The sequence below is a fragment of the Podarcis filfolensis genome (assembly GCF_964270895.1).
Source record: "Podarcis filfolensis genome assembly, chromosome: 13".
Lineage (NCBI taxonomy): Eukaryota > Metazoa > Chordata > Lepidosauria > Squamata > Lacertidae > Podarcis > Podarcis filfolensis.
The window spans coordinates 20,439,659-20,467,418 of record NC_139615.1 but is presented as its reverse complement, the minus strand read 5'-3'; the positions used below and the strand labels follow the sequence as shown (position 1 = coordinate 20,467,418).

Below are 27,760 nucleotides of genomic sequence, written 5' to 3'. Positions count from 1 at the left end.
CTAGTCCCTGTAGATATACAGATGTGAAAGCGCATGGGCAATGCTGAAGAAACCAGGTGGGGTGACAGCCAAGCAGGGCTTTTAGCAAAAGCAAACTAGGGATGAGGCTGCCCTGCCCAGCTCTCTTCCCTTCCCCATGGCTTGTAAGGGTTGTGCAAAATCAGCAGATGTGAAATGATTGTGCTTAATAATACATAGGTCACAGAATCCAGTTTTTACTGCATGCTGAGTTCTGATTTTTCTTTCATTCGTTCTATTTAAGTGAAAGGTGTGCAAAGCTTTGCCCAGAATAAGAGAGAGTTCAGGATCTCTAATGTCATTTAACTCACAGCTGACTACAAAGTGCATTATGTTGCAAAGGTACAGACTATGACCCCTGGTGGCTGGATTGCACCACAGCAAAGTTTACACAGCGTGGGAACCGAAGGTCAACTAGCTGCACTTTGGAGACGGGCAAATCAGTTTACTTCAAATCTGTGCCCTTTTTGCTTGTGGTCACCCATAAGTTCATTCTGTGCCATTTCCACGTTAATCTACTTTTGAAAAAATTGCTGATTAATTTCTATCAAAACATGCATTTCCAAACCTATTTTTCTATCAAAATATGCATTTCAAAATATTTTGATAAGTTTTTTGAGCCAAGAATTGCATCGGAACATTCAGAGAGCCTGGACATTTGTGGGTGACAAAATTCCAATTCACACATTAGTACAGGAAGGGCAGATCAGTTCATATTGGAATTTGCAAAGATCCAATTCTTCAAGCATCCCTATTAAATTATGCGTGAATGTGTATTATTAGAGAATCTTAATATTTTAGGGTTTGGTGTTTGCTTTTTTAGAAGCTGCTTTAAGAGAAGGAAATGTAAACTGTGGAATGGAGACAGTGCTTTACCCTTTTCCTCCCCGTTTCTCAGCTCCAAATGGCACCCACAGTGAGATTTGCCTGTCCTGCTCCCTGCTCTGATACCACTTACATGCTTATCCTTGAAAAAGTGCAACTGTAATCCTGTGTGTGGAATTGGGGAACTGTTATGAGAAGAATTGTGAACTGGTGGGTAGAGAAAGGATTGAGCACACATAGGTTGCCTTTCTCTATTCTGTACTCCCCTTTGCAAAAGTTAACTTCTTGCTTTCTAAAAAAAAGGGGGGGTCATCTGGCAGGCACATGTGTGCAATGAGTTGTTAGCCCCACACTTCCTGCAGGGAATGTCCTCATCAGAGACTGTTTTGACTTGAGTCAGCCAATCGGGTTATAGCACAAGCTGCAGCATCGAGGGCCAAGCCCTGCCGCAAGTCTAGTTCTTTACCTCCTACCCCAATGGCAGAGTCATTGGCGCTGTAGGTCCAGGTGGAGTTCAACCAGTCGGAGGAGGTTGGGATGAGACGGGATCCGTCACCTGGTAGGGTTCGTAAATCAGACCGGGCTCCGTTGATAGGGGGACCTTTCACTCCTGCAGGGAAATCAAAACAGTTTATTATCTTCAGAGTGGATTTTTAGACCATCCTGTTCCCAAAGTCTGGAACCCAAGCCTTATGAGGAATGGTTGAGAGAGCTGGGTATGTTTAGCCTGTGAAAGAGGAGACTGAGAAAAGATATCATAGCCATCTTCAAATATCTTAAGAGCTGTCACATGGAAGATCTCAAACCAATGGCTTCAAATTGCAAGAAAGGAGATTCGGACTAAACCTTTCTGACAGTAAGAGCTGTTCAACGGTGGAGCGGTCTCCCCTCGGGAGGTGATGGACTCTCCTTCGTTGGAGGTTTTTTAGCAGAGGTTGGATGGTCATCTGTCATGGATGCCTTAGATGAGTTTCCTGCATTGCCGGGAGTTGGACTAGATGACCCTCTGCTTCCTGTGTCACAATTGTGAAGCAAGAGCCCCAGGGCACTTCAAGACTGTCACAAGTGATGCCGATTTGGAGCTCTTGCAAAACAAACCTGCTTCCCAGAAAGATAGGTGAACCAGAAATGAACTGCAAAGTGTGGGGTGGTGATGTAAATTATGAAATTTATAGCTGTGAGGGTGTGCAATTGCTCTTAAATGGTTTTTAAAATTCTAAGTGTTTTAAAGTTCTCAGCTTTTGACGTTCTCGGCTTTTAAAAAGCTTTCTTAGGTGGTTTTTAATTGTGTTTAAAGAGGTTTTCGTTTGCATTCTAAATCCTGCTGTTCTAACACGTTGACCTTTTCTGCCCTGAGCAACTCTGGCAGGATCTGGCAGCATCCAAATTTAACAAACAAAGGCCACAAGCAGGTATTTTGCCTGACGATCGATAAAACGGTACCCTTCCTGTTTCCTGGCTAACGGACACAGAGGCCCAGGGACGACCAAGAAAGCCATTGTATTAATAGTTTATACAATTAATCAGCAATGCATCAGGCCACTTGTATTTAGGCTCTTCCTGTTCTGTATTCATTCTGTCTCCCTCAGCCCCAATCCCCAAACCAGGTACCCACCTTTAGTTCACAATCATTTTTGGCTACAGGCCTGCGGCTGCACAGGAAGTTCAAAGGGACACACCAGGAGAAACTTGCCCATAGTTAACCCATTGGGTGACTATTTCAAAGGTGCTGTCACCAGCGGGAGGGTGAGCGAGTGCGAGGAACCCACACGCAGGGCTTCCCAAGCGCTGTCAAAAGAAATCCTCCCCATTCCCAGGGCCCCAGTTCAAAGGGCCGGTCACCCTCCTCCCTTTGCAGGTGTGGAGGCAAAAGCTTCTAATTAGAGACTCTGACACACCGAGCCCCAGGGAAGAGTTGGCAGGCGCTGGAGTGAGTCCGGGAGTTCAAAGACAGCCTCGCTCCACCTCAGCAGCACACCACACCACCTCAAAGTCTTCTGGTGTGGGAGCAGGAGCTCTTACTTTTGGTCCTTGCTGCGGCCCTCCAGACCCACTCGGGAAGAGGCTTCTTTCCCCTGATCTACCTCCTCTGCAGGTGATCGCTGCAGCATTACTCAACCCAGGTGGAACAGGTTTATCCCGCCCATTCCATCCCCGGGGCAGATGCATCGCAGAGTCAGGCCTTGGCGCATACCTCTGTACAAGATGGCAAAGCCCTGGGCTTGCAGGAGCTGATCCGAGTGGAAGGAGAGGAGCAGGTGGTCGGTGGGGAACAGCAGGGGAGCCCCCGGCCTCCGGCGCCCGTCAAACTGAGCCAGCAAGAGGTTGCTGTGTCCATCCCACAACTCCAGGCGGTCGTTGGGGTCATGCACGTCAAAGATCCGGAAGGTGACCTCCACGGACTCGCAGCCCAGGGGGTGCAGGGACCAGCTGCAGTTGCTGTCGGCTTCATAGTCATCCGGGAACTGCGGAGAGTAAATCACTCCAGAGAGATCACTGAAGTTTCCCTGGCAGGCACCCATGGATACTGTGGGGTGGAGAGACAAGCAGGGTGGGGAGTAGGGAGGGAAGGATCAGAATAAAAATGTAATCAATAGAGGGATGCAACTTTTAGGGTCCCCATTTTTTTGTTTTAATTTTCTTTCTTTTCCCCCCTTTTTTATTAAGTACAAATTAGAAAACATACATAGTTACAACAAAAGAAAATACAAAAGAAAATACATATAACCAAGGGGAAAAAAATAGAGAATATTTTGTATCTTTTCATATTTACAGTTATTTATACCTCTGTAAAATGCTATTCACAATAAAGGAGTGAAATGAAAGATAAGATATCAGAAAAAAGATTTTTGTTTTAATTTTCAATGACAAAAAAACCCTGCCCCTTTGCGCAAAATGGCTTTCCACATTGTGAGTGTTTGTGCAAAACAGCTTTCCATGCGGTTACACCAACAGAGCCCAGCTTCTGATAATAAATTTCCCATCCAGACAAGGAGCCAATCATCTTCTGCATGAGTAAGACTGCTTACAGAATTAGAACGGGGTTTTATGGAGGTGTGTAAGATTATGCATGGGGTGGAGAAAGTGAACAGAGTGAAGCTTCTTGCCGCATCTCGTAATACTAGAGCCTGGGGCCATCCAAGGAAGCTGAATGGCAGAAGATTCAAGACAGACAAAAGGAAGTAGTTCATTTGGTTAAGCTGCGGAACTCGCTACTGCCAAAAGTAGCAATGACCGCCATATTGAACAGCTTAATAGGGAGATTAGAAAATTGATGGCCGATAAGACTATCAGTGGCTGCTACCTATCATAGCTGTGTATTACATTCAAACTCGGAACAGTATGCCTCTGAATTCCAGTTGTTCAGGAGTGGAGAGAGTGCTGTTGTGCTCACTGGCCTCTGGTGCGTCACTCTGGGAAACTGGAAGTTGGGCTAGGCAGACCTTTGGTCTGATCCAGACGAGCTCTTCTTACGTTTTTTAGCAGGATCAAGCTTCAGACATGCTGGACTTTGCCAGGGGGCTGCCTGTCTGCCCACACAGCCCAAAAGCAAGTACACGATCCCAAGCCAAGTGGACATCAAGATCCAGAACTAGAATCAGAGAGACTAGAGGAAGATGCACATGACCACAGACAGGCAGGGGTCAAGAAGACCCGTCAGCCTCAGAGGATCTGATTGAAGCAAGGGCTCAGTTGGAACCAGGCAGGTCAAGATCCAAGGCAGCCATAAGAGACTGGTGGGCAGCGCTTAGGCAACCTCCTCACGCTGGAGATGAATTGCTCAGACTGAGCAGCAAGCTCTGAAGTAAGGCTTTATATGGCCTGGTTGGTTGTGATTGGCCCTAGACAGTCATGTGATTAGGGCAAGATTGCATGCTGGTACCTCAGCCTGGATGGCGCCCTTAATGCCCAGAATTCACCTGCACTTCATCAGCCCAGTGGTCCATCTAACTAAGCATTGTCTTCCCTGCCTGGGGAAGCTCTCCAGTGTTTCTGACACAGGACATTCCCAGTACTATGTGGCGTTGCCAAGGCTTGAATCAAGAATCGTTTGTGTTCAAAGCAGATGCTCTTCCACTGGTTTCTGCCCCTTCCCTGGCATACCAGGTTCGTAGTAGGAACAGAGGGCTGGTGGTACACGCTCTCTGGATCCTGACCTGTGGAAGCCACAGCAGGAGACACTTGATGCAAACCTTATAACTGGGGTGATAATACATCATATAGTAATTAATGAACTGCGTGCCAGAGCACACTGGGTTGTGCAAGGCAGGCCACTGTGAGAAAGCAGTTAGGTTCATTTGTGGGCCCAAAACACCCACTCCACATCCAGGGGATCTTGCCTGCTGCATCTCTGTAATTTACTGATCTGGCCTTGCCTCCTTCCAATCAGCCACCACTAGGAGGCGCTAATGTTGCTGCACATTGATGCTGCGTGAGGTTGGATGGTTCAGCCACGCCTGATGCAGCAGACTGACCCACCCGCAGAGGAGGCTGCCTGTTGCTGCTCTGCATAATTTGCTGCTCTGATCTTACCTCCTTCCAACCAGCTTTGGCTGTGGCCTGGCAATCATTCGCCTCTGATGTAGAGACACTGTGCAATGACCTGCCACTGAAGAAAATGGCCATGCCCAGAACAGTGAATCACTCAGAGACACAGGAGGTACGACTCCTTAATTGTTAAGTTTTAATTGGAGGTACTCTAAAGGGGGGGGGGAGGACCTTTCCGGGTATAATAATGAAGTATACTTTTTAATTAAAAAAGAAGTGTACCTCCGTTGTTTGCAATCATGGCAAAAGACACAAACTCACCCTTAAAAAACAACAACAACCGATAAGAGAGATAAACAGTGTAGTGGCAAGACTATAATCCTCACTCATTCACAAAACGTATTGAGTGACCTGGGTCACCTTAGACTATTCCTGATCTCTCAGCTTCGCAAGGTTGTTGTGAAGATAAAGGAAGAGATTTTTAAAACGTAATAAATAAACACAAAAACAAACTATTATCATTTTTTTTAGATGGCAAATGGGATGACCCAAGTGTACCAAACAATTACAGTATACTATAACATTCTACAATAACAGTACAGGCGTCTCCACACTCGTACGTGATCAGCACACACGCTCCTGCTAACATGTGTGCTATTTTCGGCGTTGAAAAGGGGCAGAATGGGGGTAAGGGCAGAGTGGGGCAGGCTAATCACCACTCACATGCATCCCAGTGACATTTACAGCAGTCAGGAATGGAACCCCATGCGTAAGTGAGAATCCCCCCGTATTCGATATACCTTAAGGACCGCTTGATCCTTTATACCTGTGCCTAATCCCTGAGGTCTACAGGGGAATCACCACGGTTCCCCACAGCTCAGATTCATGGCTTGTGTCCGCAAGGAGCCATGCATTCAGGGTTGTGGGCATCATTTTGTGGAACTCACTTCCAAATGAGATCAGACATGCCCCCTCCCTGTTGAATGTCTGGCACCTACTGAAGGATTTCTATTTCAGAAGTCATTAAAAGTCATTTTTGATCTTAGAGTTAGCTTTTTATCTCTGTTGTATTTGCTCAGCTTGCTATACACCACTTAGAGATAATTGTAATTAAGTGGTAGATAAACTGTAATAATAATAATAGTAATAATAATAGTAATAGTAATAATAATAAATGATTTACATGCTGTAATAATATAATTCAGGCATCGTACATTGGAGGGCTGTTGTAAAAAATACTGAGACAATGTGGGTGGCACCCAAAAAGCATTATATTTGTTGTCAAAAAACATTTTAAAAAAAACAAAAACAAAACTCAACTGTTAAGCGTATACAATGGTACCTCGCAAGACGAATGCCTCGTAAGACGAAAAACTCACAAGACGAAAGAGTTTTTTGTTTTTTGAGTTGCTTTGCAAGACGAATTTCCCTATGGGCTTGCTTCGCAAGACGAAAACGTCTTGCAAGTTTGTTTCCTCAATGCATTCCTATGGGAATCCGTGCTTCGCAAGACGAAAAATTCGCAAGACGAAAAAACTCGCAGAACGAATTAATACACTACACTTTGACATCCCTGAGAGTCAAAACTGGGGAAAGAAAACAACTCAACTGTGTCTGGAAAACAGGAAAATGAAAAATGTCTCAAAAACCAACATTGGTTAGAAATAAATAAATAAATAAATAAATGCAATCCAGATGTCCAGAGAACGTGCGACTGGAAGGATGGGAGCAAAACGAGATCCGCTTTGGAGAAGGCCCGGGAAAGATTCCCTTTTCTAAACTGAAATACTCAAAAAGTCCTTCCATGAAGTGTCCTGTCTATTTCCAATCAGGATCCTCTCTTTCACAGTCGTGAAATTTTAGCACCCTCTGTTGGGGCAAGGTGCGTGGGAGTGAACACATGCCAGCACAGAGCACCTATGGAAACTCCAGGTTCCCATAAATACCCTCTGAGGCTCCATGAACATATCTAATCACATTTTTTTTAAAGGCATAGGATATGGAACACAGAAAGTTGTCCTACACAAAGTCAGACTTTTTTTTTTGTCATGTCCCCGAGTCACTCAGGGTAGTGTACATGGTTCGCCCCCTCCTCATTTAATCCTCACAACAACCCTGTGAGGTGGGTTAGGCTGAGACAGTGACCTACCTGCCCAAGGTCACCTGGTGAGTTTCATGGCTGACTGAGGATTTGAACCCTGGTTTCCCAGATCCTAGGTCCAACACTCTCACTGTAATACCACACTGGCTCTATATGATCCATCTAGGCCAGCTCTGCAGGGTATCAGTCAAGAAGCTCTTCCAGCCCTACCTGGAGATGCTGGGGACTGGACCTGTGACCTTCTGCATACAAACCATGTGCTTTGCCCATGTAGCAAGGGGCCATCAATCAGCACTCTTCGTGGCAACAAATTCCTTAAGATGCGTTGCAATCCAACATGTGTCCACATGGAAGTATGAGTTCAGCAAGACTCGCTCCCAAGGGCAGGAAACACCCAAATTACGCAGGGCTTAAGTTCCGAGGTGAAATTACATATATTTTGAAACACAATTTGAAAAAGCCTGCAAACACCCTCTAAACCTCTGGAAACCCTTGAAAAGCTCTTTAAAAAACCAGCGGCAACTTACCAGACGCCGAATTCCAGCACAATCACTCCCTCCAAACCCCCTTGTTCAAACTCCACTTTCGCACAGGTCTTAACGGCTGGTGCAAGGGCTCCTGGGACTGCACTTGCAAAGGCTTGTGGGATTGCTAGGAACTGCTTTTTAGCCCTTTATGGGCTCTCTTAAGGCCATTTTAAAAGTCACTTCTGGGTTTGGCACACTGCAGATGCACGTAAATCTTTTTGATTAAAAAACCTTTGATCTGTGATAAGCCTCCTGCATCTTCACACTTACCATTGTATATGCCAATCCGGCCATCTCCTCCGCACAACTCGCTGGACTTGCCAAAGCAGACTTGGTCGCATTCTACCGCACTCACTGGCTGGCTACGTCGGACATCCCCTTCGTGGCCACAGAAACAGGCATAACCTGCCTCTACGCCAGCAAACTGCAGAGGAGAAAGAGAAAGGTGATTAAGAAAGCATATGTACATGGGAGGGGAAGCAGGGTGTAGATCTGATCCCATAACCTGCCGATGGTGTTTGTTCGTTGCATGGCTAACAGCACAATCCCATACATGTGCACTCAAAAGCAATCCCGATTGGGTTCAGTGGGACGTACACCCAGAAAAATACAATCAGAGTTGCAACATCAATGACACCAATAAATGGCCCCAGTACAGAGAAAGTGAAGCTGAGGTGAACTTTGTTTTTTTATATATATAATTTTTCTGTTTTACAATTTAGAATACTCATTTAAACATCCTTAAAATATCAATGACTCCCTTTATTCTCTTTCCATGGTTCATTTTGTATATCATAAATCCCTGCATATTTTACATAAACAAAACCATTCAGTATTCCATTATTACATCCAACAAAACTTATTTACACTGTTGAATTTATCTTAATGCGGCCAACGTTTTCAGGTGTACACAATTTCCCCCATATATTCAATAAACATTTTCCAATCTTCTCTAAACGTATGTTCTTCTTGTTCTCTTATTCTATATGTTAGGCCCGCAAGCTGCACATATTCCATCAGCTTAAGGTGGCCTTTTTTTCCTAGCTGAGGTGGCTTTAAGGAAGGTAAAAGTGGTTTCAGAGAAGCAGCCTATCTTCTGGCACACGCAGAGATTTATTTTGTCCCAAACAGGTGCTGCAGGTTTGTGGAATAACACAAAGACTACCTAACCTGCTTGCCAGAGGCCAAACCAAGTGTACACACCATGCAATGGGTGGCTTTGAAAAAGGATTGGAGAAATCCATGGAGAGCAAGACTATCAGTGGCTACTTGCCATGATGCTCTGCCTCCACAGCCAGAGGCAGGAGTGCTTCTGAATACCAGTTGCTGGAAATCACAAGATCCTAGAGGGATCTGGGTGGCCACTATGAGAACAGGATGCTGGACTACATGGCTGATTGGCCTGATCCAGCAGGCTCTTGTTATGTTCTTATAAGCGGCAGGGGTGTCTCTGTAAATATGCCTTCTAGAAAAACACAGAGTCATCTGATAACCAAAGGGAATGAAGCAACAGATTGGGGCTGATATTTCTTTTACGCTTTGGGGCAAATTGTAAAGCAGCAACTTCATCAATGTTTTGTTAAAAAGACCGGCTAATATTCTAGGGCTGGAGTAGCAGAGCAGGAAAGTACGTTCAACCTCGTGTAGAGCTTAAAAATGCATCACAGCTGAAATTAAATTTTATAAAGAAAAGTCACACAATGACTTGAACATATGGCAGCTTCACCACCATCCACATCACAGGCAATGGCCAGTTGATGCTTGCAGGCCTATATCTGAATTTTTGAGACTGGGTAACTAAAAGAACAAATGCAATAGCGACAACAACACCTCAAGTGTTCAAGTACTGGCCAGTCATCGCAAGTGCCTTTGCGTTCATTTTTTGTTTCTATGGGTCTGTTATGAATAAGACTTAGTTGAACACAACCCTAAGCCTTTTTCTGTAGGGTTGATGCTTATTTGGGGTTGTACCTAGCATTTGCCCTGCTCAGTGCTTTTTTTTCTAAAATACTGTTTAGGGGTACTCTTATTTTGACTCAAGAAAATCACCATTTTATAGTTAAAATTGGGGAAAATAAATACAGTAAATGGACAAAAATACAAAGATTCACAAAATGTTTAGGGGTATGCATACCCCTGCATCCCCCCCCCAGAAAAAAGCACTGGTCCTACTCAGAATATACCCACTGAAATGAATAGGCTTGATTAATTTAGGTTTGTTAGTTTTAAAGGGTCTACTGTGAATACAACTTACTTCAGTACACCCCATAATTTATATACCAGGCTTTCTACCATAGAATTCCAAGTTGGTGTACACTGGATTCACTCCTGGTCTCCAAGACACACATTGACTAGGCCGAGATCCGCTTAACTCCAGCAGAGTTGTGACATCAGACCAGGCCATAAGCCTGAAGATGCTATTAGGCAGGCCAGGTGAGGTGAGATGCCCATGGTTGACAAAGAGCTTTACCTTATAGCCGCGCTTGCGGCAGAAGCTGAGGCAGACTTGCACTGTAAGCTTGGTGGAGGTGCCGCTGCTCCCACTCAGGGCCGGTGGGGTCCCAGAATCTAAGAAGCAGCCGACGTAACCTGGCACTGGAGAGGAGGACAAAGTGATTGTGTTTTTGTTGTCTGGAAGGGCAAGAGAGCGAAAACCCCAACACCACCCCTCTGGAACACTTGTATAAAAAGTTACCGAATTTCACCATGAAGTTACAGGGCATGCACTGATTGGAAAGAAAGCTGTCTGCCTGCCTTAAGGCTTTTGCAAGTGTTGCGACAGACCAGTTCCATCAGGCCTCCTGCCCCTCAGCTGTCACCTGGAGAGTCAGCCCAGACTTGTGTAAGGTGGGGGGCAGCAGGATACACTTGCCCCAAGCCTCAGAGGGCTACGCTAACTGGAGTTTATAATTTTATTCTAACAAGACAAGCTCTGTACGGGCCTGGATCAGCCATTCCATTAGACTCCTTCGTCTTGTCTCTCCACTCTCTTCATTTATCTGTGTGTTTTGGGAGACTGGGGGGTGGGGAGCTGGTTTCAGCAGGAGGGGGAGACCCCCTGGCTTCTTCACCAGCCTGCCTCATCTCTGCAATCTGAGACTTAGTTGTGTGCCTGTCTTTGCTCTGCTCTTTTCATACTTCTTCTGGTTTTGGGTGACCAGGGGGAGCGGAGCTTGCCACAGCAGGAGAGGGAGACCCCCGGCTTCTTCACCAGCCTGACTCATCTCTGCCTCTTGGCCCCTTTCTCTCCAGCCTCTGCTTTTGCCTCTAATTCTGGACTGCCTTCTTCCAGAGTCTCTTCCTGCTCACTAAATCCTGTTGCCTCGCCATCCCACCACCAATTCCTTGGCTCTGAGCCTTCTTTTCCTAGGGGTTCCTTTGGGGGTTCCCCAACTGGTGCCTCCCACCACTCTTCTGCACTCAGCCAGTCCATCTCTCTCTGTCTCTCTCTCTCTCTCTCTCACACACACACAGTCTACCCAGGCCTCCTGTACTCACTGTGGCAGGTCGGGATGTCACAATACTTCCAGTAGATGCCTTCCTCGTTCTCCGAGATGTAGCACCAGGGCTGTACGTCCCCGTCCGGGTTGCGACAATAGTTGTGGCTGCCCAGGCCCCATTCGCCGTTGGGGTACTTGGCGGTGTTGTAGGCATGCTCTCGCGTCTGGTTCCAGTAGAGGCAGGGCCGCCCCATGCTCCCGGGAGAGGTCCTGTTCTGTGTCCCCCGGTAATCGGCCCCATTCACCATAAAACATTCAGAAAGCTCTGCAGGCAAGGAGAGAAGAAGGGAGGGCTGGTCAGCGAGACGAATCTTCTCGTTGCACACTCTCGCTTTCTCTCTGGCATCCCAAAGAGGTGACAATATCAATATATATATCTACATATTGCATTTCTTAAAACCCCACTCTTCTCCCGAGTCGCTCAGTTGCAAATGCATACACTTTATCCTTCCAACAACCCTGTGAAGTAGGGAATGCTGAGAAATGGTGGCTGGATCCAGATCATCTACTAGGATTTAGGGCTAAGAGGGGATGTAAACCTGGGTCTCCATCCACCCTATACCAGCTTAACCACAATAGTTCAGGCCCTGGAATTTTCAGAACTGGATTACGGCAATGCACTCTGTGTGGGGCTTCCCTTGCACTTGGCGCAGACACTGAAGTTAGTGCAGAATGCTGCAACACAGTTACTGACGGGGTGAGACCTTCTCAGTAGACAACCCCTCTGTTCAGAGATAGGCACTGGTGGCTGGTTGGTTACTGTGCCAAATTCAAGGTGTTACTATTAGTACATACAGACCTTCATGGCTTGGGACTAGTTTACTTGCAGGATCTCCTTGGCCCAGATGGGCCCATTCAATTGCTTCAGTCTGCAGAACTGGCATGGTAACCAATGCGACATAATTCAGCAGTTGTAAAAACGTACTCTGCTTGACAGGTTTGAATCATGGCATGCCTTGATGAAAACTCACACTCTCACAATCCATGCATACTGAAGCAGAAGAAAGGCTTGTTGAAATCAGCGGGGATAATTTCCTAAGAATTCTGAGGTTAGCCATTGCCTTACCCCAGATCCTTTAGACCTCACAGGTCCTGACTTTTAGTGTTTCATTTCTAACAGCAAAAGAGAGAGGGAGAGATTTCTGGACCTCAGAGGATCCAAGCCCATGCTCTAAAGTTGGAAGGTGTGACTCGTAATTGGCAAAGGCTGGATTTGACAGATGAATTGTGATGAAAAGGTGCTCTGTGCCCACTCAGAGATGTTTGTTTGTTTGTTACCTCTCCTTCACCCTAAGGTCCCAAGGCAGGTTCAATAATAAAAAACACTAACTGCATACACCCCGTGTATTTAAAGCTTCCGGCTGAAATCCTGTAATTCGTTATACCACAAATGTTCCAATTTTTTTTGGGGGGGGGTCCTTCAAGGCACTAAATTAAATTTGCTTCTTTAATCACCATTCCTGTGGAGGTTTTTTTGCTATTTTTTAATGGAAACAAGCTAATGGTTAGCATAGCAATCACAGCCTGAAGATAACAACTTTAAAACAAAGTATGGCAGCAAGGAGGGGTCAGAGCCACAGGAGCTTGTACTTCCATGTACTTCCTGTTGATGCCACATACAGTGGCACTTCTGCGGTTTCCTCCCCCTGCAAACTAACACGGTTTTGCACAGGAATTCACAGCTGAAACATGCAGTCTGTAAAAGCAGACGAAAGGAAGTACGGTGGCACAGCGCAACTTACTTGCGCTGTCCGGGCGGAAGGGGGAGTGGAGACTGGCGATGGGCAAAATGCCGAGCATGCAATGGGTAGATTTAAAATCTGGATGCACTAATGCAAGCGCATTGGGGAAGCATCACAGGACAACTGAGAAAGAGGGATGATGTGTGGACGGTCCAGTATAAATCCACTTCCAACACATTACTAATACATCAACGGCATGTTGCTGCATACACCCACAATAAAAAGAGCCTTAATATTGCAGCCTTTAAAGCCCTTTCGAGCCTCTTTTGCATACTATTTGTAAGTGAATGTTGAAATGCTATTTTAAATACACCTGTATTGGATTTTGGGATTGCTGGTGTATTTCCTCACCTGTTTCAACCTACTTCTTGGTTTCATGACACCTCTCAAAGGATGCAGTTGATCAGAAGTGTATTTCAGTCTCCCACCCACCACTTCCTCCCTGCCCTCCACACATTGGGGGAATGGCTTTTCTTGTCTTTTAACCTGTCCTCCCTCATTGGGAAGTGTCTCTTGGTTGACTGATATAAAGAATCCGGCTTCTTCAGGCAATCTATCCTCCCTTTCCGCTGCTCCTATGCCCCTGCAGAACTGATAAGGCTGGGAAGGAAACCTTGCCAGTTTCACCAGCTTTGAAAAAAGTCGAGAATTCTGGTGCTATTCCTGCCCCCTCTGAAGGAAAAGACCTGACCCACATTTAGAACACATTCAGTGCATATTTAAAACATATTACTCCCCGCCCCCGCCATCCTGAGAATTGTAGTTTCCTTCCTCACAGAGCTACGATTTCCAGCACCCTTAATAAGCTACAGTTCCCAGAATTCTTTTTTTTTGGGGGGGGGGGACAGCTGTGTGCTTCAAATGTGCATTAGATGTGCTCTAAATGTACATTGTCAATCTTGTCTGCCGATTCAAGATTAATGGGGAGCAGCAGCTTCCTGAAAAAACCTACTGAGGCACAAGATGATAGTTTTCATAATATCGGAGACCAACAAATCTCAGTTGGTAGAGTGTAACTCTTAATCTCAGGACTGTGAGTTTGAGCCCCACCTTGGGCAAAAGATTCCTGCATTTCAGGGGTTGGACTATATGACCCTCACGGTCCCTTCCAACTCTATAATTCTAATATCTGGTGGCTATGAATTCCACTGGGAAACACGGTTGTTAGCAGGGTTGAAAAACACAGTTTCTTGTGCCTAATGTTTAGAGATGTTCTAATAACCTGAGCAACCCAGTGGTCAAATTACTGGTGGGAGGGAGAGAAGGAAGGGCTTCCAGCCCCCTTACCTTTTATGACACATACCATTTAGGTACTGTTTTTTAGAAATGTACAGGGCAGCACAATACAAATAAAATTCTGGCAAGTCAGAACTGAAGCTTGTGGGTTTCATACACTCCCACCCGTACCCAGAGTTGCAGTTAGGTAATTTTAGACTCTGGACATGAGGTGGAGGGGCAACGAAGTGAGATGGCAATGAATATTCCGTATTCCTTCGCTTGTTTCAAAATATGGCAGGTGAGCCTTACTGCGTTTGGAGACCCCCCCTTCGTCATTCTCCTGGTGGTGCCCCTGGGCCACCCTCCCTCTCCTCCTACAATTCGAGGGCTGCTTGGGCCCAAGAGTGCAGGGCGACCAAGGGCCCAAGACGAGGGGCTCTCATCTTCCCTGGCAGTTCACCAGATACCTCCAGTTGCCCCTCCTTTCCACCCCCACCCCACCCCCAAATCTCTGAAATGTGGAGCTGGAGGAACATCAGAGCAAGCGTGACAAGACAAGCTTGAAAGAAGAGGGACATGTCCCAAGGCTGCCTCCCGGGTGGGGGCCAAGAGGAGATTAGAGATGCTAAATGTGTAATCAGTTAAAGCATGCAGAGGCTTTGAAGATTCAAAGGGAATCGGTGTGGAGGGTGTCGTGTGAGCCTTGGCTGCAGGCAAAAGAAACACAGGAGACCCTTTTAGATCTTATATTGGGGGGGGGGAATGGAGGAAGATCAAAGAGTTCAAAGGCGCATTTAATCTGCCATGCCAAGACAGTCAAGTGCAGGCAAAGCACAAGGGGGGGGGTGGACAGGCCTCCCCCCTCCAATCCAGCTCTTTGACCTCTAGCAAGGTCAGCAGTGGGTCCCTCTGGACTTTTAGACGGGGGGGGGGATGGGTTCCAGCCCTGCTCTCAAATCACCAGCAACTGCCTCAGGGAACGTGTTTCCATAGCCAGGCCAGCTCCAGAGCATGCAATGCATAGTAACAATGAGGGCCAGGGTGCTTCTGAGCATGGGCAAAGTTCTCCCCCTGCACTGGCATGACTAACTGCAACCTATCATCAGGGATAAACGTCTTGGTCTGTCCTGCATCAATAAATGTTCCTGCAAAAAACAAACAGACCATGTAACACCTTGCAAGGAAAATCTAGCACCTCAAGGAGAAAAATTCTGGCACAGCCCAATATCTGCTCTGCTGTTGGTTTTTTTCTGCTGCGTGCAGGGACATCCCAAAGTTTGATTCTTCACCTGCAGCCTGATGGGGTACAGCCCCTTATTTGACCACCTCAGGTTTCTGCCACCTCCTTCCACTGCAGACATAGACTAGTCCAAAGAAGGCACAGATACTGGATCAGAAAGCAGAAAGGTGGGACCGTGTGAAAATTCAGGAGTGCTTTTCTTGCTGTGGGAATTGGGGTCTGTTGTTTGTGTGTGCTGGGAATGCAGAGAATCCAGAGAAGTTTAATCTGGAGCATAAGAGCATGACATGTTCAGGAATCAACAGGGGAGACTTGCCTACCTGCTTGCTCCTCCCCGTGAAGAGCAGAAGCAAATCTCAGCAGGCAATCCAGATTGCAGAATGCATATTTTCTTGACGCAGAATCCTGAATACACTACACACACATGTACCATTTCAAAAAGGACAATAGGCACAGATGCGGCCAGCCTTCTTCCCAACAAAATAACGCTGAGTGCCAGGCTGCGTTCTTCAGGTGCCCCACGCAAGGAAGCCTGTAATCCGAACTGGCGAAGAGAACCGGCCACTCTGGGCCCTGTCCCTCCCTGGGAACCCAGGAGTCCTGGCTCCTAGCCGGCCTTGTTCTATCCCAGACATATTAATGTCCTTCCACAGCTGGGAATAGGCCCAGGAGCCTCGCTTCGCCTTCCCTGCCACTGCCCCCCCCGCCTCCAAGCCTGAAGCCTCTCGGTGGTGTAACCAGACGCCTTTCCAGCCCAGCAGACAGAAGCCCCGGGGGACAGGCCCCACCTGTTGCCGGGGATGGAAATAGCTGGGAACATAATAAACAGGTGGTTGATATAAAGTAAAAAAGAGTGGGCGGGGAGGGGGGCGTAGGGATTGCGGGGTGGGGGAGATCTCTTGGTGGGGACGGACGGACGTAGAAGCCTACAGAGGCCTGGAGCCTGGATGTCTAACAGGTGGTGAGTGTTGGCAGCTGGGCCCTTCGACGCTACAGGCTGCTTGGGCCTAGCGGCGGGGGTGGGGTGGGGGGAGTGTGGAATTGGGGACCGGGGCGGCTTGGGGGGCATGAATGTGAGGTGGCCTTGGAGATCAGGAGGGGGGACATCAGAGGGACAAATGGCTCAGGGCTCTCTGTTCTCTTGAGCCCTGGGATTGCGGAAGAAACGCAATGGAACGCACACCAGGGGGTGGGGAGAGAAATAGCCCTATTCCGACAAACGTGGGATTAGCTATTTCGGTACCATTGTGGAGAACTTCCTCCTGTTGGGGAGCTGCTGCAGCTGTCCAAAGGCCAACAGCCTGTCGCGGCGAAGCAATAGGGAAGGGGGCAGAGGAGAATTCCCAGAGTACTTGCCATGCCTTTCTTTCAATAAATATATAAATAAGTAGATGCCGAGGGCGCTTTCACACCTTTAGGAACTGGCGTGTGAGGATGAGAGGGAGCGCATGTGTGCACACACATGCTCTCCCCTCCCCAATCCAGGGATCCTGGAGCTCCTTGGACATTTGCCCTTGCGTGAGAAACCAGTGAGGTTCTTCAGAAGGCAGCTTACCTTTCCCTTACCAATCTTCCTCCACGAGGTGCAAGGTGGGGGGGGGGGGCTTGGGGATGTTTCAGACTAGGCCGGCTGTGAGGGAACCATCATGCACATGTATGTACAGCTCACACGTGAAAAGGGAGGTCAGGCTGTGCGCACGCCATGTTTATAAAGTGCACTGCTTCCGTCGGAGAACTCTGCAAACTGTAGTTTACCCCTCACGGTGCTACAGTTCCCAGCACTCTCAACGACCTGCAGTTCTCTGGATGTTTTGGGGTAAGTCGTGCGCTTTCTACGTATGGTGTGTACTCCGCCTTACACATGGGAGAGAGACAGCGATGAGCTGCTGTGTGGACCCCTCCCCTCAGCTTACCGCTACCTCAGCCAGTTACTCCAAATACATTTCTGTCTTCTTAGCTGCAACACTGGAAGCAAGCTGGGAAAGGGGGATAGAACAGCTACAGCAACCCAGTGCAAGAGGGAAAGCATGATGGGGCCGGTCCAAGATATTTTGCTTCCTGAAGCAAAGAAGGTGCCCCTCTCTCCCCACCCCAGAATCCAAGCAGGCTGACAGTTTTGACAGCAGAATTTCACTTCAGGTCTCGCAACTGGGAAGCTCTCTCCCTCGCACCTGAGGGCAGCAGTTAGCAAGCTTAGGGGAGCTGCCATCACCGTTTGACACCCCTCCACATATACCGCCTGAGGCAGCCACCTCCTTCTGCCAGCTACCCTCCTGCTGTCACATCTAGCTGGGCCCTCAGGAAAAATAAATCTATCCCTGTCTAGTAACCATGATGGCTACATGGAACTTCCATGAGCAGAGGCAGTATACCACTGAATACCACTAGCTGGAAGACGACAACGAGGGAGAGGGCTTTTGCGCTCCCATGCCCTGCTTTTGGGCTTCCCAGAGGCATGACTGACCAGTGAGGGAAGATGGACCTTGGATCTGATCCAGCAGGACTTGTTTAATGCCCTTTTCAGCATCCTGACGATGAGGAAACTCAGTGACATGGATGTGAGGCAGATCGTCAATAAAAGCCCCAAAGAGAGACAGCTGCCACCTCCCAAATGTCACTCTTTTGCAGGACAGATTCAATCACATACCAGAAACTAAGACTGTCACAACTGAAGAGTTCTGGTGCAACAAATCCACATCATTCCACTTTTCAAAACATACTCTGCGGTAAGGAAAGTGACAAAGAAAAGGGTGGGATAATGATCGATTGATGGGAAGTTATACATGAACTTGGTGCAAACTAATCCGGAGGGATGTTCTCCGATGTATAACCTCCCCACAGACAAATCTGGAGGAATGCTCAATAAAGAGGTCGTCTGGGGGATCTTGGTGCAGCAGAACGGCCAGAGCACCGGATATGCCCCTGAAATGCGAGTCCCACCTCCGCTTTCGGGATGCACGGAAATGTGGAGGTGTCAGCCGAGGGTGTGTAGGAGGGAAAGGAAACTGGAGATAGGGATGGGGTGCACAGTGGGTCATTTCACGCTCTGGACTTAATCGTCTTATGGGGGTGGGGGAGCTCTCTAGATGGCCATGTGTTTTATTTCGTTTATTTAAAACCGTCTCATCCCCCTCTTCCTTTCGATTACCAGTAGCAGACAAAATTGCAGGGCAGAGACAAAAAGCTGTGCGGTCAACATTGCTGTTCCTACAGCTTACCTAGGCAGCACTGGGGCAGGGCAGTCCTCACAGCCCCCACCTTGCCCTGCCCTGCTCCAGGGCCAGCCAGGTACAAGTTGTGATGGCAGTATTGGGATGGCAGGTCTGCCACATCAGCCACAGCTGTGGAACATAGGAAGCTGGCTTATCCCGAGTCTGACCGTTGGCCCATCTAGCTCCATAGTGCCAACACTGACTGGCAGCAGCTCTCCAGGGTTTTCGGGTGTGGGTCTCTGCCAGCCCTACCTGGCGATGCCGGGATTGAATCTGCAACCTTCCCCATGAAAAGCTGGTGCTCTGAGTTACGGCTTTCCCCTTGTTTCGAAATTCAGCAAGCCCCACCCATGCTGCACATGTGGGTGGCTGCTCCTTCTACTGAGTGTGGGGTTCTGGACCTCTGCCCCACAGTCCTGCCCGATGGCACCACACAGCTGCCACATATTGGGTCAACATTTTCATGGAGCTATCCACTACGATCCCAAGGCCTTGTTCCTGGTCAGTTAATAAATGGATGCAACAGACAGAATACTCTCTAACATTTCACAGATGAGAACAGGAATACGATCGTTTGGTGCAGTGGTTAGACTGGCAACCTAGGACTGGGGAGAGATCAGCTTCAAATCCCCCCTCAGCTATGAAGTTCTCAGGGCTCATCAATCTCTCTCAGCCAGTAGCCTGCTTCATTAGCCTGCTGTGAAGATAAAATGGGACAAGGGGAGAGTTCCTTGGCAGAATGGCAAGTTATAAATAAAAGCCAATTCTCCAACCAAGGGCTGTTGCCTGAATGCATCTGTTACATTGCTGAAATTCCTGTTCTGCATGCTACGTTAATTTACTTTTGCAATAGGTTGTCCTCTAGTGATCTAAATGGGAGGTGTTTGCTGTTATGGTTAAAAATAACTCTTAAAAGCATAATACAAAATATGCCTTCGTGTAGGATAGGGATGGGTGAATCTGCCCGTTTTGGCTTTTCTCAATTTCTCATTTTCCTTAACTTATATTCAGTTCTCCATATTTCCACATCAGTTCACAATTACGTGGGTTTTTTTAAGTCCTCGTGAACATTCATGAGCATTTTTGTGCAACTTGTTTACCGGTATATGCCATTTTGCCTAGTATGTACGTACATTGTTGCAAAGCAATTCTCCCTGATATAATGCATTTTTTGTATGCTATTTTCCCTAACATGTGCACACTTATGTACCCTTTATTTTCCCTTTACCCTTTATTATAAGTTACCCTTTATTATAAGTGCTTTACCCTTTATTATACGTACCCTTTATTATAAGTCCCTTTACCCTTTATTATAAGTGCTGTGTACAAAAATGCATGTGCATTTTTGTACACAGCACTTGCCTGGAAAGCTGCACTGCCAACTTTGAAAAAGCGCAAATTTTGGGAGGGTTGCTTCTTTCAGTTCATATATTGTTTTGCATTGTGCAAATGATTGCTTTGAGATGCAAACTGAATCAACTTTCTCCCTTGTCCCAGCATAGGAATGGGAAAACTGTGATCTCCCAGGTGTTACTCCCCTTATCCTTGACCGCTGGTCCTGCAGGCTGGAGCCTTTTTCCCTTGCTGCCCCTCATGCCTGGAACTGCCACCCAATGCATCTTTCGGATGCTACCCCTGTTCCTTCAAATCCTTCTTCAAAACCCACCTTTTCTCTGATGGAAGACCATTAAGCCAACCTCTTTTGATGGCAATGTGCATTGCTTCACTTACTCCAAAATAGGGGCATTCCAGATGGCCAAGCCATGGGTCTTTAGCACTAGGCCCAAGATCTCCTGCTCCATCCCTGATTTATGCAAACACATGCCAATAGGCCTGCAGTCCTGGCTCCACCTACTGTCAGTTGCCTTCTGACCCACCAGTTCCAATGGGCACCAGCCACCACTGGCAACGCCCCACTTCAAATGACGGTAAGCCAGCTCTGCTGTGTTAGGGGGCACTCCTGCTCCCCTTGCCCCCAAAGTCCTGCCCTGACAATCCTCACTGCCCCTTAGTTCCTATCCCTTCCTGCAACTAAGCCCAAGTACATGTAACTGTGCACAGCAGATATACTTCCCCTGTTTACTTTTGCCTCCATTTTTCTACCCCTCCTACTTTCGCCTCCTCTATGACAAATTTTGGATTGTATGCTCCTCGGGGCAGAGACCCATCTCCTTCATTTTTCTCTGCTACACATGTTGATGCCACTTTACAAGCAAATAATAATAATACTAACAACAGTTATTATTGTGCGCACACAATGGAATGAGCTTTTTTCTAACCTAGGATACAAAATAAACAGTTTTAGTCGTGTGGTAATCATCCTGCTGCTCCACCCCGCTGGAAATTGATCTGCAAGGTATCTCTTCTACCGTGATGTGGGTCAGCTACCGACAGGACCAAGGGATGCTGAGGTCAGAGTAAACAGGGAAGATCTAAGGCACTCTGCAAACTGCAAGAGTTGGGGAAGCCCACAAAATGTAGCTCATCTCTGAAGCCATGGGCCACAGAAAAGTAGCAATGGTAGACTCCTTTATACAGGGTGGGTAAAGCTAAAACTGAATTTCAAAGGATTTGAAAGGATTTCAACAAGCCTGACCAATGTGGATCTGAGAAGTTGCTTTTCCCCCCTTTTCCTCTCCCCACCTCTTTCCCCCAACTTAATGACAGGCAGTATATCAGCTTAGTTTGCATACATGGGAATTATCCAGAGGACTGAAGTAGCTGGTTGATAAACGCTTATGGCAAATGTATGGAACGGAATAAATCCTCCACAACTACCTTTCCTTCACACCTGGGGTTCCCTGTTCAAAACCACACAATAGGGATCAGAAATCCTAGCTCACCCAACAATAAACATGTGAACATAATTAACTAGTGCAGGATGTGGTGATGGCAATCAGTTTATATGTCTTCTTCTTTAAAAAAACAACAACTATATTCTTAATGATTCTATACTCCTGCATAAATTAACCCCAGTTCTGTATTCACAATTACAAAAGCATCAACATTCCACAAAGGCAGAAAGTAATCTACCTTTCTTATACCACTCTTTATGAATCTCCTCCTTTTGCGACAACATGTTAAGAAAAAACATCAGAGGGGTATTGATTGATTCTGTATGCAATGACTGCTCACACACAGAGAGAAACATGCTTGGTTTAAGGAGAGTGGTCAGTGACAGCACCCTCACAAGAAAATGAAAGCTTTAAAACCATCGTTATAAAGGGGGAATGGGGAACAGAGCAGAAATGAACAGGCTCAACTGCCTCCTGAGCCAGAGCACCCCCTAATGGCAGTCTGCTGCACTGCAGCTGGCCTTTTCTGTGCTCAGCGTCTCAAACGTGGGAAAACACACAAAGAAGCAAATTTGAAAGGGACTGTCCAGCATTTCCTGTTGAAAAGGAAATGGGAGAGAAACTGTGGTTTTGATCCTAGTAAAAGAACAAAGAGACAACAAGCTGGGCTTTGTGCTCTGTAGCCACAGGGGTTGCCAACATTTTGTCCTGCCTTTTCCAAGTGCACAATATAAAGGCAGAAGTTCAACCGGCAAAGAATCTACAGCAGCTGCTTGCCATGCAGGCAAGATTCACTTGCTGAATATATTCTTGCCATACAGCAGAGAATGCCTTGCTTTGCAGGGTGGGAGGGGAAGGATAGGACTCTGTGACGGGTAGAGCCCTCCTTCATGTACCATTCAAAGATGCTCTCTGGAAGACGAACCTCCGTTTTTGTGCTTATTTTATCCTACAACGTCCTCCTTTACCACCACCACCCACCCTTTAATCCTCACTACAACCCTGTGGTGTAGCTTATGCTAAGATAGAGAATGACTTGGCCTCAAGTCACTCATTGAGCTTCTTGGCTGAGTGGGGAAATTTGAACCCAGATCTCTCTGCTCTGAGCCTGACACTCGGGATTGCCAGCCTTTGAGGGACCGTGGGAACGTCTGCAAAGCAAACCGCCACAGCAACCAAGCACATACCACAGCCTAGGCTATTGGCGAGAACAGAGTGCCTTGTCCAATTTCAGCTGGTGTGGAGAGGACCCCATTGGTGATCCTTGCCCTACAGCAGCCTTTGCCAACTTGGCGCCCTCCGTGTGGCTTTGGACTGCAGCTCCCACCAAGCCCATCCAGGTAAGGGCATTGCTGCGCTATGCCCTCGGCACCTGGCAAGAGGCACGGCAACTCCAGAGCTGCGCCAGGGAAGAGCCACGGCTTCGTTCTGGTGACGGATGCCTACGTGTGATTGTTGGGGCAGAAGGTGGGGCAGGTTCAGGATGTCCTCTTCCAGCGACAGAGAGTGTCCCTCCCCACAGATACTTGCATGAGGCTGCACACAACTCTGCCTCGGAGTCCCTGTATAGGTTTATCTTTGAAACTGGTGTTGAGATGGGGGGGCGGAGTTTAAAAATCCCTTTGTTAAAAGGTGCCAAAGAGAAAAAGATGCCAGACATGGTTGCCATCTGATCCTTGATTACTGCCCAGATTCAGCATCTAGATCCCTGCTGGGTGGGTAGAAAGTAGCCAGCCTACTTTTTCCCTGCACCACCACGCCGCCCCCCCCCCAGGAGGGGCATCTGCACCCATGGCGTCAGCTTCATTAACTACATCTCCGGGATCCCAAATTTCAGGGTTCATAGTTAGTGAAGCCCCCGGGGTCCTCAACCCAGAACACCCCCATATTAGCTGGGCTTCTTTGATAGACCTTATCCTGTGAAGTTGCCTACCAGTAATTTTACAGACTCAGACACAGGCTGCTTTTACACCATACACTGAAAGCACACGGCTTCCTCCCCAAAACCCAGGGAACTGTAGTTTGTGAAGGGTGCTGGAACATTGTCCTGTGCAGGGTAAACTACTGTTCTCATTATTCTTTGGGGAAAGCCATGCAATTTGAATGCCTGGTGTGGGTGCAGACTCAAGCCCAGTATTGTCTACTCAGACAGGCAGCAGCTCCCCGGGGTCTCAGCCGGGAGCTTTTCCCATCAACCACTGCTCCCTGATTATTATTATTATTATTATTATTATTATACTGAAGATGCCAAGGCTTGTGCTCTGTCGCTGAGCCACGTTGACCCCCTCTCCAAGATATGGCCTCTCTGGAATGTACCCCAGCATGTGATCTTAAATAAGAAAAAGAACCTCTAAGCATGTGCTGAGTGTCTTCCCCAGCCTGTGCCACAACAGTATATACACGCATTTGGAGTGATTATGATCAGTTTTGGTGTCAAAAGATGAATCTCCAAATCAAAGGGCATGGTTTTATTTTTGGGGGGTGGGGCGATTAAAACATAACCTGTTACCTGCATTGCTATTGATAAAATCACTTGGGGGAAACAAACAGAACTTATTGTTCCATCAAGCCTTTGGCATTATCTCTTGGTCCAAGTACTCTGCCTTCTGCAGCTAAAGTTAAGTATACGTCACTGAAATAATCACATTTTTTCCCCGTATGTCCCTTGCATCCAATTACCCCTCCTCCCTTCTGTTGCCACACTTGCATCTGTTCTTTTATACTGTATGATTGTTGGGGCAGAGACCTGCCATTTCATTCTTTGTAAAGTGTCAGGGACATTGAAGGAACAAAAATATCCAGCTTACAGCCTCTCCACAAAAATGTTCTGTTATGAAGAAGAGAGGAGAGAGAGAGAGAGAGAGAGAGGGAGAGCTCAGTCAACAAAGCATGAGACTCTTAATCTCTGAAGTTGTGGGTTCGAGATTCACATTGGGCAAAATATTGCTGCATTGTAGGGGGTTGAATTTGATGACCCTCATGGTCCCTTCTAACTCTGAGATTCTATGACCCAGATTCTATGAACCAAATCTTGGAAGAGCTTGTCAAGCTGATGAATATCTTTGAAAGTAGTTGGGTTGGGGGAAGGATGAAGAAAGGAAAGCATACTTTGCTCTGGGGGGAGGCGGGGTTCTTCCTACCCCCCCACCCCACCCCAGCAGATCCCTAGCATCAGCAGCATTGCAGACTGCAGCCTACCTCCCCAATTATAACCCAGCCCAACCCTGTTGAGCCAGTTCCTACCACTTGGGATTCCCATCTGACAGGTATCCTGGACGGCAGCCAAAACGCAAGTGGGGAGACAGATGCCGCCTGGACCAGAAAGTGTGGGTGAAGAACTGGACCGCGGGGGTGGGAATCTGTCCCAGACACTTTCTCTTTCTCTTCTCTCTCTCTCTCTGCTGCGGCAGGGGTCCAGCAGCTGTCTAGGGGCTGAGTGTGTGAAATCGGCTGGGCTCCGTCTGTCTGCAGTTGGGGCCGGGCGGGACAGGTGGCCGCTGAACTGTGCCTTTGAGGCTGGGGGCTCATCGGGCCAAGCGAGGGAGGCTGGGAGGGGGGAAGGAGAGGGGAGAGGGAGACAGAAGGGGTCCTACCAGGCCAAGGGAAGACTTGATGCTGCCAACCACAGTGGCAGCTCCAGCCATCCTCCTCTCTCTCTCTCTCTGGCCATCAGTCCCACACACCCTGCCAGCCAACTAAAGGACCAGAGCAATGGGACTCTTGCACCAGCAGCCCCCTTCCATGTACCCCCGCCCTGACCACTCACTGCCCTTCTTCACACGACCCCCATCCTCAAGGGACAGACAATATAGGAGTCCTGTTTCTCAAGTCAGTAGAAACAGGCTCAAAGAGAACCCAGGAGTCCTGGCCGTCTTGCCTTCCCCAACATACATTTCAAGTTTTAACACATTCAACACCTGTCCCAGAGCTGTGAAGGGGGACCCAGGAGTCCTGCCCTGCTCCCTCTGGGTTTTCCTCGCTGTTTCCAGCCCTCCTGCCCCACTCTTGGCCTCTCCCTGCTCCCCCAGCCCCCATTCCCAGAGCTGAGAAGAGGACCCTGGCTCTAATACCCCCCTCCCTGTCCCTAGCTATTACGCACATGTAAATACACAGACCCTCCTTCCCTTCTGCAGTTCTCACTCACCTGCCCTCTGCAGAGCCCGTGACCCTCGAAGAAGCACCAACAGCAGACCAAAAACCACCCAGGGCATTTCTGGACGGTGTCACCCCTTTGCCTGGTACACCCAGGCTGCCCCACACCTGGAGGGTGTAGGAACAGCCAGGGTCCCAAGCTAGAGCCCAGCTGGGGGAGGGAAGGGACAAGAGGGGTGTCTCTGGGCTGTCACGGCGCCAGCCAATCGAGGATCTAGGCGGGATCTTCCAGGGTCTGCATGGATGGCGGTGAAGGACGCTGGCGATCCAGTCGTTTTCTGGGATCTCGCGGATGGAGCCTGCTAACTAGCCATTGCATCCGAGGGGCTCGGATACCCCTCGGCTCCTCTTCCTGCTCCGGGGAAGTCGCTGTCAAGCAGTCGGTGGGTCGGAGAGGATCTCGTTGATCTGTCCGCAGGATCTAGGGATCACATGTCGCTGGTCCCCAAGGGGCACCGTGGGGCGGCGACTGTCCTCTCCTGTCCTGAAAGTGCAGCAGCCCGAAGGCGCCTTGGGTCCCAAGCGAAGTTTCTCTCGCACTTCGACGGGGCGCAAGCTTAGCTGGTATCCTTGCGGATCTGCCACGTTCCGAGCCGGCTGTCCCCAAAGGATCTGGAATCCACTAGAGTCCGAGCGCGGTGGCTCATCTCCCCCGGTCTTCCTGGGTGAGGATCCGGCGGTCAGACGGGACGGGGTCCCGCCTCACCCTCCTTAGCTCTCTTCACCGCTTCAGCCGCCGAGTAAGATCTGGTAGATCTCTTGCCAGAAGTGATGCTCGTGGATCTCTCTTTCTCTCCTCCCCTCTCCGCCTCTCTCGGCTTCCGACCAATCCCTTCTCGGCCTCCTTCTCCCTCCTTAGGCAAATCTGGAGTCTCTCCGGAGCCCCGAGGGATGGTGTGTGGATCAATTCTTGTCCACGACGGTTTTGCTCACCAGGTGGGTTCCTTCCATCCCGGAGGGGATCTCGGCGCCTGTCAGGCGGCGGCGTTCAGCGTATCCTTACTCCCCGCCCTCTCCCCGCCACCTCCAGAGCGGACCCGGAGTTCGCAGGCGGACCAAACCCGAGAGGAATAGTCTGTGGCTCCGCTTACGTCCAGGCGGACCTGTGGTAGTCCGGGCTTTTCTTGGGGGGCGAGTAGTCGGAACCCGCCCCAGGCAGCCCCCAGAGGAGCCTGGGCAGCCGCCGCCCTCGTGGTGGAACCACCTGCAGCGGCAGCCCCGCAGCTTCCTCGGCTGGGCGCTTGTTCGACGGGGCCGGTTCCTGGCTCGGCGGCTTCTGCTGCTGCTGCCGCCGCCGCCGCCCTCCGCTCTCTGTTCCCCCCAGCTCGCTCCCCTGGCAGCCGGAGGCAGAAGAGAAGGCGGCTCCCCCGCCATCCCCACCCCACTCCCAGCAGATCTCCCCGCCCCGACCGGCGGCCGCCCCTGGGACGTCCCATCCCGAAGGGGAGGGCCGAGAGGAGGAGGAGGAGGCTTCTCTTCTCGGCGCGACTTCTTTGCGGCCGCCTCGCTCTCTTTCTCTCTCATCTCTGCGCGCGGCCTTGAAATCTGAGACGGGGAAGGAGGGGGCCAGAGGATGTGCGGTTTGGGGGCGAGCGGGTGGGAGAGGAGGCTGGGCAGCCCAGGGCTTCACTTGGGACATAGCTCACAGCCCAGAACCAGTTTTTTTCCCTGCTGGGCCTCAAGCCCCGGAACACGCGAGGAGAGCGTGCCTCTGAGCACGTGCAGAGTTGATCATACACACACTCTGTCTCTCTCTCTCTCTCTCTTCATGCTATCGTCCTCACGCGTCTGGAACCAGGGGGGAAAGGTGGGTGGAGCTGACTGCCAGAACCCCCCCCGCACCTCTTATTTTTAAGACGGAGCACCGGCCCGGGCTCCGGACGGTTAATGCCTCCTGGAGCCTGTTTCTTAAATGACTGCGGACACACTGTGCATGCAGAGC

At 48.8% G+C, this 27,760-nt stretch overlaps 1 protein-coding gene and 1 long non-coding RNA gene across 3 annotated transcripts in view; one reads left to right on the top strand and one right to left on the bottom strand.

Moving 5' to 3' along the window:
• KREMEN2 (kringle containing transmembrane protein 2) overlaps window positions 1-27,257 on the bottom strand; it is a 30,323-nt gene extending 3,066 nt beyond the window's left edge. The window contains exons 1-6 of one of the 2 annotated variants that reach the window (XM_083580323.1): window positions 25,811-27,257; window positions 11,458-11,724; window positions 10,430-10,554; window positions 8,230-8,383; window positions 3,038-3,370; window positions 1,310-1,453 (exon numbers count right to left, since the gene is read on the bottom strand). In XM_083580323.1, coding sequence (XP_083436449.1) covers window positions 1,310-1,453; window positions 3,038-3,370; window positions 8,230-8,383; window positions 10,430-10,554; window positions 11,458-11,724; window positions 25,811-25,877 — 1,090 coding nt within the window. In that variant the 5' untranslated portion in view covers window positions 25,878-27,257. Of the gene's footprint in view, window positions 1-1,309; window positions 1,454-3,037; window positions 3,371-8,229; window positions 8,384-10,429; window positions 10,555-11,457; window positions 11,725-15,979; window positions 16,634-25,810 lie in introns of those variants that run through there. The other variant, XM_083580324.1, reaches the window with a different exon arrangement.
• LOC310746561 lies at window positions 16,423-20,085 on the top strand. The gene is made up of 2 exons (XR_014540744.1): window positions 16,423-16,488; window positions 17,799-20,085. It is a non-coding gene; the product is annotated as an uncharacterized lncRNA (long non-coding RNA).
• Window positions 27,258-27,760: the final 503 nt, after the last annotated feature.